This window comes from Carlito syrichta, unplaced genomic scaffold (assembly GCF_000164805.1).
Source record: "Carlito syrichta isolate Samal-C Ts95f unplaced genomic scaffold, Tarsius_syrichta-2.0.1 Scaffold303668, whole genome shotgun sequence".
NCBI lineage: Eukaryota > Metazoa > Chordata > Mammalia > Primates > Tarsiidae > Carlito > Carlito syrichta.
The window spans coordinates 375,360-387,823 of NW_007247764.1; the positions used below are offsets into that span (position 1 = coordinate 375,360).

Here is a 12,464-nt window from a genome sequence, read left to right on the forward strand (position 1 = left end):
CAATCCACTCACCTCAGCCTCCCAAGTCACGGGATTACAGGCTGAGCCACCGAGCCTGGCCAGATATTCCTTAATGAGGAGAAGTTGCACTGTGGTGGGGAATCCTGTCACCTGGAGTAGAGCACTCCCTACCACAGCAGGGTGTACTGGCTGGTGGTCAGGGGCAGGCCCGGGGCAAAGGTGATAGGGACATCAGGATCGGGACTGGGAAATGCACAAGGGAAAGTGCAGTTACTGGCAGAACCGAGGCCTGGTTCCTGACCATACTGCCTCTGGGGAGCGACTTGACCCTAGTTCTCCCTAAACAAGGACGCAACCACCATTCCCCAAACCTTTGATTCAGGGGCTGGGAACAGTAGTAGGGACCACACCCTAAGCGGCTGGCTGGCCCCTCAGCTGTGATGCCCACAACTCCTGGGCCAAGCCCCTGCTCACACCCGCCCACCCCGTCCGCTGGCTAACCTTGTTCCTTCTTTCCTTCTTACCAGAGAGCTTGCCCTCCTTGCAAAACCGAATGAGAAAGAGGCCGAAGTAGCCCATGAGCTCCCGACACAGTCCAATCTTGTGTGACACCACCTTTAACCAAAGATGAACAAAAGGGGGCAAGTTAGGAGTGCCTGTTGTGCTCCAGTGATGTACAGCATTGGAAATTGCCAGGACACATCAATAAAAAGTGCTTTCCTGCATGAGGGGACATTCAAAGGAAGAAGTCTCAAAATGGTACATACTCGTTTTAGAAAAAGTCGAAACACAAAAAGTTAGAGTGAAGGAAAAAATCAAGACTGGGCATGGTGGTGTTTGCCTGTAATCCCAGCACTTTGGGATGCTGAGATGAGAGGATTGCTTGAGCTCCGGAGTTCAAGGTCAGCCTAGGCAACATAGCGAAACCTTGTCTCTATAAAAGTAAAAAAATTAGTTAGGTGTTGTGGCACGTGCGCCTGTAGTCCCAGCTACTTGGGAGGCTGAGTCAGAAAGACTGTCTGAGCCCAGAAGGTCGAAGCTGTGGTGAGCCGTGATTGTGCTACCGCACTCCAGCCTGGGCAACAGGAAATAAAAAAGGAAGAAAAGAAAACAAAAAATCAGTACCACCATGATGGACAGAGACTGGACTCAATCGACACTAGTTGTCCCGTCTCAGATGTGGACGTGTCTCCTAGATCATGTGGGTCTTTATTGTGCCCTGGAGGACAGTGGCCACTCTCTGGGAACACTGGTCCTTCTGTGATGTCAGCCCCTGGAGCCTGCACACTCATGTCCCTTCCCGTGGGCTGAATTACCAGGTGTTTGGAAAGGTCGCTCCCCATGGCTTGATTGGCATACAAACATTCACATGCTACTGTCCAGGGGGGGGCGTGTCAGACTGGCTTCTCCTTGCTATGGCCTATGACGGTCAAGTGTAACTCACTATGACGTCTACTCAGTGAAAACCTGCCATCCCAGACACAGCTGCCTTTGCTCCACATCCCTCTTTGATCTTTACATCAAGTGGCTTTCATTTCAACACCAGTGTCTCATTGTTACCATGGGCTCACCAGGCTGGAAGCTCACCAGGTTGTACATTCACAGGTCACCTCCCCGCCACCCACACAACCTGGCCCCTCTGTAATTACAACTGGGCTCTTTAGTAATTTCCTTGCACTTCCAATTGGAACTCACTAACTCACCTCCTAACACGCATGATACGGGAGTGATGCTTTATCCTGGCTCCCGGTTCTCTAGGTGGAAGTGGTACAAACACCAGGCTTGAAGGGATGCTTTTCTTGTCAGAGATCTGACAACTACCCACGAGGCAATCTGATCAGGTGGCTGGTATGAGTGGGTGTCCTTCACTTTGAAAACAAATAATAGCCTAGGAATCATTTCACCACTGCCACTCAATGCGATTTCTGTTACGCATTTTTCTATCTCACTCTTTCTCCCACATCCTTGAAAAACACCCAAAAGCAAAACACAGGGCTCTTCTGTGTGTGGGAGTGATTGTGAGTGGTAGCTAATAGAATAGTAAAGACGTCTTTCCTGGAGTAAATCCGACCTGTGTCCACCTACATCAGATCACTCTCCTTTCTGATCATTTAGTGGAAACAAGATTGCTGGGTGCCATGGCTCATGCCTAGAATCCCGGCACTTTGGGATACGGAGGTGAGAGGATTACCTGAGCCCACAGGTTCAAGATCAGTCTGGACAACATGATGAGACCTCATCTGTACAATTAAAAAAAAAAATTTAGCCAGGTGTGGTGGCGCGTGCCTGTGGTTCCAGTTACTTGGAAGACTGAGATAGAAGGATCACCTGAGCACACCAGGTAGAGGCTGCGGTGGCTGTGAGCATGCCACAGCACTCCAGCCTGGGCAACAGAGAGACTCCTACTCAAAAAAAAGAAAAAAGAAAGAAAAAGAAAAAAACAACAACAAGGTTACCTGTCAAGGCAGAGAAGATAGAGATAAAAGGGGAAGGGAGAAGCCTTTTAGAATTTATAAAGACATAGGCTGGGTGCAGTGGCTCATGCCTATAATCCCACATCTTGGGAGGCTGAGGAGGAAGGATTGCTTGAGCCCAGGTGTTCAAGATGAGCCTGGGTAACAGAGTGAGACCTCATCTCTACAAAAAGTCAAAAATTAGCCAGGCATGGTGGTGTGTGCCTGTAGTCCCAGCTACTGAGAAGGATGAGACAGGAGGATCACCTGAACCCAGCAGGTAGAGGCTGTGGCCACTACACTCTAGCCTGGGTGACAGAATGAGACTTCAACTCAAAAAATGTAAAAAGACAAATGCAAACACTTTCCTTTGAGACAGTGAACTTCAGCAAAAAGAGACATAATAATACTTTTTCCTCTTTGCAAATGTTAACCCAAACATCACCACTAGCACTCAGTAGCACTAAATTTTAGCTTGTCACTTAGCCTTAAAGTGCCCACTACAAAGTAGAAGGCAGGAAGTGGGGTGAGGCAAACGAGGAAACAAAGTCAGAATGACAGTAAGTATGCTTGAGAAGGTGCATAAGATGGTTTTTAGTTATCACAAAATTTAAATTACAGTTTCATGCCAGCCACAGAACTCCAGCTCCGGGAAGGAAATTCACATGTGTGCTGGCCAAGTGCTCGTCCACCTTTCATGGAAACTCTGCCACTTCTAGGGTAGAGCCTTCAGCTTAACTTACCTGGTCGGAGGATGTCAGTGTCCTGGGTTTGAATTTCTCACAAGCCAAAGTGATTGGAAGAGGAAAAGCACATTTTCCTAAGACTGCGAATGTACCTCATCACATGTATACTGTTAGTTTCAAGGGAAATGGACAAAGCCATTGGTACTGAGGAACCCTGGAGGGACTGCTCTCTGCTCAGTACCTATTCAGCACGCTCTCTAATCAGTAATGATCAATAGCCATAACTGCCACTGTTTATGGAACATGAACTATTTTTATAATCAATTAGACACTGTGTTGAAAGGTAAAGTAACATCCAAACTCACACAGTGACTACATGGCAGCACTACATAGTCATGTGCCATTTAATGATGGGGATATGTTCTGAGACATGAGACGCTAGGTGATTGGATTGTGTGTGGACATCACAGAGTGTACTTCACAAGCCTAGATGTTCTAGCCTACTACAACCTAAGATATATGGTATAGCGTAGCGTATTGCCCCTGGGCTACACACCTGGACAGCAGGTCAAGGTTTGCTGTACTGAATACTGAATACTGAAGGCAATAGTAGCACAGTGGTATTGTGTATCTAAACATCTAAGCACAGAAAGGTACAGGAGGCCGGGCATGGTGGCTCACGCCTGTAGTCCCGGCCCTTTGGGAGGCTGAAGTGAGAGGATTGTTTGAGCCTGGGAGTACAAGATCAGCCTGGGCCACATAGCAAGACCTTATCTCTATTAAAAAAATAAAATCAGTCAGGCATGGTGCCTGTATTCCCAGTTACTCAGGAGGGTAAGGAGGAAAGATTGTCCAAACCCAGGAGGTTGAGGCTGTGGTGAGCCATGATTGTGCCACTGCACTCCAGTGTGGGTGACAGAGTGAGACCCCAACTAAAAAAAAAAGGTACAATAGGAATATGGTAATATAGTCTGTCACATGTTCAGTCACATAATGAACTGAAACATCATTATGTGGTGCATGACTGAAATTTAAATCCAAGGGTTTATCCTAAACCCAGCAGATGGGAAACCCCAAACTGCCACCACCACTCTTGGCTGCAGATGTGTCTAATTTGGCCAGATAGCCCAGTGTGTGAAAAATACGTCCATGATGATGTCTGGGCAGGGCAGCTGCTCTCTGTTTCTCCACAGTCCCAGCCATTTCCAAATTCTCTTTCATCCTGCAGCTGCACCCGAGCTACCTGCCTGACTCCAGGTGCAGCTGAGTTTGCAGCTCCCAGTCTCACCCTTACTGACCTCTTCCTCCTTCCTTTGTGTGTCTGTCTCCCACTTTGTAGGCTCTGGGTAAAATAGAGAACCGTAGAGTTGTTGTTCTTTTCTTCAAGTGAAACCCATTTCACTACCTTAACCATTTTTTGGTGAGATGGGGTCTTACTGTGTTTCACAGTCTGGATTCAAACTTCCGGGCTCAAGTGATCCTCCTACCTCAGTGCCCTGAGTAGCTGGGACTGCAGGTGCACACCACACTGGGGTCATAGGGAACTGTGTTTTTGTTTTTTGGGGTGTACAAACCCCCTCAAGCATCAAGGGCCTTTGAGGCTTTTCAGAAAGATAATTCTGGAAATCAGTACAGATGATGAGCAAGACTGGAAGCAGGGCGACTAGTTTAGGGGCAACTGCAGAAATTCAGCTGAAAAATAACGAGGGCTGGAGCTAAGATTGGGGCGTGGGGATCGGGATGAGAAAATGGAGAGGTGACGGATATGGGAGAGGTTTGAGATACAGGATCAGCAGGACACGGGGATGAAGGAGAAGCCTAGAACCTCTCAATGGCCGGCCTCAGCAGCCAGGTGTCACTGCTACCATTCAACCATGTCGGGAACACAGAAGCCAAGAAAACTTGGGGCAGGGTGTGTATGATGACCTTAGTAGGAAGAAGGGTTCAAAATAATCATTCCTGGCCATGTGCAGTGGCTTACACCTGTAATTTCAGCACTTTGGGAGGCAAATGCGGAAGGACTGCCTGAGCTTAGGAGTTTGAGACCAGCCTGGGCAACTTGGCAATACCTCATCTCTACAATAAATGTTTTAAAAATTAGCTGGGCGTGATGGCGCGTGCCTGTAGTCTCAGCTACACAGGAGGCTGAGGCAGAAGAATCGCCAGAGCCCAGCAGGTCGAGGTTGCAGTGAGCCATGCTTGTGCCAACCTAGGTGACAGAATGAGACTCCAACTCAAAAAAAAAAGAAAGACCCAGAGAAGAGGTGTTTCCTAATTTGGGGATGCAGACTGCTCCGCTGAGGCCAGGAGGACACACGCGGGCTTGGACTCCCAGGCTAGGAAGAGGAGTCTGATCATGGCCTTGGGTGGAGGCAGGCCTGAGAGCCCACGGCCCAATGGAAGCACTTTGGTGCCCCAGCTGGGGAGGGGTCAGGTACCATAACCGCAGCACAAGAATGTTCTGTCCTTTGAAAGATCTTAGAAACTTCCCGGCTTCTTCATGTTTATAATTTTGTATTCTCCCTGGTATGTTTCTCAGGAAGATTAGAACTAAAACCCTCCCAGGGAAAGGACCAGGGAGCCAGCCCTCTCAGGAGCAGCTTGTGGTTCTGGGAAAACCCTTCTGCAACTCTGCACAGGAGGAAGAAGGGCCTGGAAGGTGACAGCTGAATCTGAAGAAGGGGAGCTTTCTGGGTCTCCTCTTTGTTAGTCCCCAGAGAGCACACTAAAACTCAGATCTGTCCCTCTGCGCCCAGGATCAGACTTGATGGGGCACTGGGTTCAGGGATTTTCCCATGGGGGAAGATAGGCCTTTAAGAAATCCTGTCACCCTCTGCCAGGACCTATCACCCCGCCCACCTAGGTACAGCCTGTTTCAGACTCTGCCAGGTTCCAGCCTCTTTCCTGCTCCCAATCATGACATGTCTTATGCGAAAACATTTTCCATGTTTTCAGGCCACATCCCTGGTTAAGTTCCAGGGAAATGACAGTAACCCTGGGAGGACCCAAGAGATCTCTGGGAAATGGGTGCCCCTAGGGAAGATGAGATCAAAGAGGCTCTGGTGGCTCCTTGGTCCATCTCCCAGAAAATGCCAGTACCTCTGCAGATCAATCATCCACAGTGTGAAACAACAGGCAGGAAGCTTCTGGAAGGTAACCATAGCCTAGTCTCTGCTTGTCAAACAGAATTATTCCTGAATTCAATTTTAGAGCTAGAGTTTGGACAAAGTCTACCTCTAGGACTCTTTCAGCAGTAGCCGATGTTAGAATTTCGACTTTGATACTCTGTCCATTGGGCAGAAACACATCCAGAGAAGCTTTCGTGGAAACGATGTTAAATGTGTTCTGTGAACCAAAGAAAAACAAAATAAACTTTCTCACATTGAAGCTGCACCGTCTTGGCAAGTAAACCACCAATGGTTTCCTTGCCCAGGTAACCTTCAGGCATACAGAACTTGAAGCGAGCAAGAGCCAAGTGCAGAGATGGGGGGAGGGTTGTTTTGGGGGGTGGAGTGAAGAGGGGCGTGGAGAGGGAACAAGGCAAAGTGGTAACATGAAGCTTAAATAATTTCCAAATACACAACAAAGGATCTATTTTGGAGAAATAAAGCTTTTGATAAAATCCACACCCTTGATGGATGAATGAACTCGCCCAGTTTTGAATATCTCCAAGCATCCCTAGAAGTCCAGGTCTCAGATTCTTTCTGACATTAAACGTGTGTGTGCACGCAGTAGGGGGGTTTCCCTCACAGAAACCAATTCTTTTTTTTTGAGTTGGTCTCACTCTGTTTCCCAGACTGGCGTACAGTGGCACAATCATGGCTCACCACAGCCCTGACCTCTCAAGCTCAAGCAATCTTCCTGCTTCAACCTCCCAAGTAGCTGGGGCTACAGGTATGCACCACCACACTCGGCTAATTTTTTTATTTTTTGTAGAGACGAGGTCTTGCTATGTTGCCCAGGCTGGTCTTGAACTCCTGGGCTCAAGCAATCCTCCTGCCTCAGCCTCTCAAAGTTCTGGGATTACAGGTATGAGCCACCACATTCAGGCCAATTCTTTTTTTTTTTTGAGTTGGAGTCTCACTCTGTCGCCCAGACTGGAGTGCAGTGGCTGCTCCCAGCCACTGCAGCCTTGACCTGCTGGGCTCCGGCGATCCTTCCGCCTCAGCCTTCCAAGTAGCTGGAACTACAGGCATGCGCTACCACACCCGGCTAATTTTTTGATTTATTGTAGAGATGAGGTCTCGCCAAGTTGCCCAGGCGGGTCTTGAACCCGCAGGCTCAGGCAATCCACTCACCTCAGCCTCCCAAGGCGCGGGATTACAGGCTGAGCCACCGAGCCCGGCTCGACCAATTCTTTAACGTCAAACAGCTGTCCAACAATTCAGTTCAATTTGGACATGATTTACCCAGAGTTAGCTTCAAATCTTGCAAGTTAAAGGGCTCAGTTCCACAAGACTGCCCTCCTTCAGATGCCAGCTGCAAATGGGGAGCCCAGGCTGCCCACATTTCTTCCTGACTGACTACAAATTCAGGGGTTCTCACGATCCCCTTTCAGGTTTGATAAGTTGCTGGAACAACTCATAGAACTGAAGAAAACGGTTTGCTCACCATTCCTGGCTTATTATAAAGGACACAACTCTGGAACAGCCACACGGAAGAAATAAACAGGCAGGGGCGGCTGGAGTGTCCATGTCCTATCTGCGTGCACCACCCTCCCAGCACCTCTGTGTACTCACCAGCCTGGGCTCAAGCCCCGCCACTTAGGGGTATTCATGGAGGTGAGATTGATTCAGCCATTGGCCTTTGGTGACTGAACTCAGTCTCCCATCTCTCTCCCCTGGAGATGGGAGTGAGGCTGAAAGTTCTAACCTTCTAGTCCTGCCAGTGGTCCTCCAGGTGATCAACCCCCAACCTGAAGCTTCCTTGAACCCTCTCAGCCAAGAATTACCTCCTCAGCATAAATTCAGGTGAAGACAAAAGGTGCTTCTTGTGAATAACAGAAAACACTCTTATCTCTAAGGAAACGTCTCAGGTTTTAGGACCTCTGAGTCAGGAACTGAGGACAAAGACCAATTATGTTTTTTTACCACATCATGATATGCAGTGATTTATCACTGGACAACAGCAAAAACCTGAGCGGCACAAACTCTGAGGCCAGTGTGGGAGGAGAGTTGCCAACTAGCGAGTGAGTTGCCAGCTGAGGCCAGACCCCTCCAGCTCCATAGAAGCATAAGCATTTCCTGAGGGGAGGTCTGGGATGTTCTCGGGATGGAAGACTGAACTGTTGACAGACAGAGATACCGTCAGGCCATCAGAGTTCAGGAAGCGTGGGCTGAGACCCCACAGAGAATGGAGGCCCAGGAGGAGGCGTGGCCGGCAGAGGCCAATGGCTGCCTACATGGGGCCTTGCAGGGTGGTGGCATCTGGGGTGAGTGGCTCTCAACATCTCCCAGGAGGGATTCTGTCAGTCTGCGGACTTGCTTCACGTCTGGCTGATTGAGGTCACAGCCTTTCTCATCCCTGGTTCCCTGAGAGGATTAAGCCGTAATGCGACAAGGCGTCCACTGAACGCAGTGAATTAACTTCCTCCTAGGTATTTAGAACAGAACTTGTCACGTACCATCCTTGGGAAAATGGAAAAAGGAGTCTATCTACCAAATCATGCTCTGTGTTCTGAGACCACAATACAGTCGGGATGCTCATAACACAGAAGGTCTGAAAGGTGGGGGTGGAAGTGGGAGGAAGGTAGCTCTTTTTAGGGACCTAGGACTTTGTTTTTTTTTTTTTAGTTGGGGTCTTAATTTATCACCCAGGCTGGAGTGTAGTGGCATGACCAAGATTCTCCACAGCCTCGACCACCTGGGCTCAAGTAATCCTCCCACCTCACCCTCCTGAGGAGGTGGGACTACAGGTGTGTGCCACCATACCCGGTTAATTTTTTAAAATTTCTTTGTAGAGATGAGATCTCGTCATGTTGCCCAGGCTGATCTTGAATTCTTGGGTTCAAGCAATCCTTCCACCTCAGCCTCCCAAAGTGCTGAGATCACAGGTGTGAGCCACTGTGTGCACCCTGAGTAACTAGAATATTTGCGTCCAGCCCAGGTCACCTCCTTCCAGGTGTCAGGTTGGGGGACAGAAGATCCAAACAACCAATCGGAAGGTCGCTAAGCTGGGGTCATATAAACTGAGGTGGGGCCCTTTCACCTCAATGGGCTCCTCTTTCTTCAGTCCTCCTGATCATTCACAGACCAACAGGTTAGGCATCAGGCTTTGTAGGGACCTGGGGGGCTCCAGCAACTCAATCACATTGCTCGGTTACCTCAAAAGACTGATCGCTTTATTGGCAGGCTTGTTTTTTCTCAATTTTGTTATCACAGGCAAGCTTTGACTTTAATTTTTTTTTTTTTTAAGAGTCAGGACCTTACTATGTTGCCCAAGCTGACCTTGATCTCCTGGGCTCAGGTGATCCTTCCACCTCAGTCTCTCAAGTAGCTAGGACTACAGGCACACACCACCATGCCTGGTTAATTTTTTTCTTTTAACTTAGAAAATACAGTTTATTTTAAAGTGAGAGAGAGAGAGAGAGAGAGAGAGAGAGAGAGAGAAGATTCACCTCCCCAAGGTAGGGAAGGGGGTCAAAGCCAGGAAACATGGCCTGGGCATATCTCTAAGAGCACACAGTTTAGACAAGGCAAAGACCTTCTGGCTAATTTTAAATTTTTTTTGTAGAGGCAAGGTCTCACCAAGTTGTCTAGGCTGGTCTTAAACTCCTGACTTCAAGTGATCCTCCCGCCTTGGTCCCTGAGGTGCTAGGATTACAGGCGTGAGCCACCATGCCCAACTTTTAGCACCCTTTGAGAATTCCTCAGAGCCCTTTAACAGAATGTCAGGGCTCCTGGGTCCCCTTCTCCACAGTGAGAGCCCTAAGCGCCCATACAAGCTCAAGTCACTCTTTTTTCAAATCTTCACTTCCACTTTGGGCTTCCCAGAGAAGTTTTGAAAGACTTCCCTCATTCCCCTGCAGTCACGGTAACTAACTGATGGTGAACCACAGCAGGACCCCAACACCCCATGTTCAGCTGAGATACAGAGGAGCAAGGGTAGGGAGTTTCCGAGCAACTGGCCCAAAAAGCTTCTTTCCAGGTGCATCGCTGTGGGGCCCTTGGGTCTTTAAAGGCTTTGGCCTGGACTCATAAACATTTCTCAGCTCAGGGGAAAATACAACACGAAGGAGAAGAATGGCATTGCTTTCTGATAAGATTCTAAAGGAAAGCCTAGCGTGAAATTATGTTATCTCAACACAACTCCCAACTGGAACCATATTGCAGATCAGCAAAATACCCAAATTATATAGATAGTTAAAAGGATAGAAATGCATATGTTTCTTGATTAAGTTCCTCTGCAAAAGAAAAGTAAGGCAGCAGACTGGATTGGTAGAGTGGGTCAGATGATAGATGGCCCTGAAATCAGAGGCTCCAGAATTTGATTAAAAAGGCAGAAGGGAGCCATGGTGGTTCAGGACAGGGAAATGGAAGAACAAAAATAAAGTTACAGGAAGCTCTGTCTGGCAGTGTGTGAAAATGGACTAGAAGAGGGAGTGGAGGGAGGGGGAGCCCCCAGTGAAGCTGTCTGCAGTAATTCACGTGTGAAGCATGGGCTAGACTCTGTGGTTAAGAAACATCCAACCCAGCTGGGCACGGTGGCACTTGCCTGTAATCCCAGCACTCAGGGAGGCCGAGGCAAGAGAATTGCTTGAGCCTATGAGTTTGAGACCAGCCTGGACAACACAGTGAGAATTTGTCTTTACGAAAAGATGAAAAAAATTAGCCGGGTGGGGTGGCATGTGTCTGTAGTCGCAGCTCTTCAGAAGGCTGAGGCGGAAGTATCATCTGAGTCCATCTGAGGTCAAGGCTGCGGTAGCAGTGATCGTGCCACTGTACTCTAGCCTGGGTGACAGAGTGAGGCTCAGACTCAAAAATAAGTAAATAAATAAATGAAATAGTCTAGCATCTTCCTCAACAAGCCACGGGGAATAAATGAGATGCTGTGCAGGAAGCAGTGGTTCAACATGGATTAAATGCCCCTTGAAAGGCAAAACTCTTCCTGGCATTGCACTTGGCTTTGGCCATCCTTGATAGAGACTTGATAGAGGGCCCCCCGGAAGGCCACACAAAGTTTTGATACAGTGTGAGCTTGCCCAGGGGCAGGAAGATGCTAGTGGACTTGCTGAGCCCTGGAGAGCTAGGCCTGGAGTGAGTGACTATGGTGACTCCCTTGGTGACTCTGCAGGCCACCAGACTCGCCCAGTGCCATGGAAACGCCCAGTGGGGAAACTGCCTAATCCCTGCGCCTTAGGCTCCCGTCACGGTCTGGCAAATCCGTGAATTACTGCTGCTGGTTCTATTCCCCCCAGCCTCCTGATAGTCCTACCAGGGCAGTCTCACAGCAAACTCAGCCAGCCATTTCTCTCCTGCATCTCTTGCATCTGTTTACTGCCAATATATCACTCTGACTCTGGAGGACAGCCAGGGGAAGAGTCTCCTGGCAGTGGGAATAGACTTACACCTGATAATAAGTGGCTACTGCTTGCCTTTCGCTCATACAGTTTCATCTCCCCAAACCTCCTGGTATGTTTGTTGATTTTTTTCCCTCAGTGGGGAAAATAAAGCAAGATTATATATGATCTTTTCCTGCTCACTTCTCCAAATACCAGCTTAGACATCACTTCCTTTAGAAGGTCTTTCTAGGCCAGGGTAGTGGCTAAAGCCTTTCATCGCAGCACTTTGGGAGGCTGAGGCGGGTGGACTGCTTGAGGTCAGGAGTTTGAGGCCAATCGGGGCAACATAGCAAGACCTTTTCTCTACAAAAAAAATAAAAATAAAATTATCCAGGTGCGATGGCACGTGCCTGTAGACTCAGCTACTCAGGAGGCTGAGGTGGGAAGATCACCTGAGCCCAGGAGGTTGAGTCTGTGGTGAGCCGTGATCATGTTGCTGCACTCCAGTCTGTGCGAGAGAGGGAGATACCAACTTAAAAAACAACCCCAGTCGGGGTCGGTGGCTCAGCCTGTAATCCCAGCACTTTGGGAGGTAGAGGCGAGAAAATTGCCTAAGCCCGCGGGTTCGAGACCTGCCTGGGCAACTTGGAAAGACCTCGTCTCTACAATAACTCAAAAACTAGCCAGGTGTGGTAGCACGCGCCTGTGGTTGCGGCTACTTGGAAGGCTGAGCCAGGAGGATCGCCGGAGCCCAGCAGTTTGAGGCTGCGGTGGCTGGAGCGTGACACTGCACTCCAGACTGGGCGACAGAGTGAGACTCCAACTCAAAAAAAAAAAACACCCCAAACAAAAAGCTGCATAGTC

The 12,464-nt window shown here is 48.8% G+C and overlaps 1 protein-coding gene across 1 annotated transcript in view; it reads right to left on the reverse strand.

The window, feature by feature from the left end:
- SNX31 (sorting nexin 31) overlaps window positions 1-6,808 on the reverse strand; it is a 45,508-nt gene extending 38,700 nt beyond the window's left edge. The window contains exons 1-3 of the mRNA XM_008058979.1: window positions 6,753-6,808; window positions 6,335-6,445; window positions 486-576 (exon numbers count right to left, since the gene is read on the reverse strand). Of these exons, the coding sequence (XP_008057170.1) occupies window positions 486-576; window positions 6,335-6,445; window positions 6,753-6,776 (226 nt within the window). The 5' untranslated portion in view covers window positions 6,777-6,808. The remainder of the gene's footprint in view (window positions 1-485; window positions 577-6,334; window positions 6,446-6,752) is intronic.
- Between the last annotated feature and the right edge of the window lie 5,656 nt (window positions 6,809-12,464).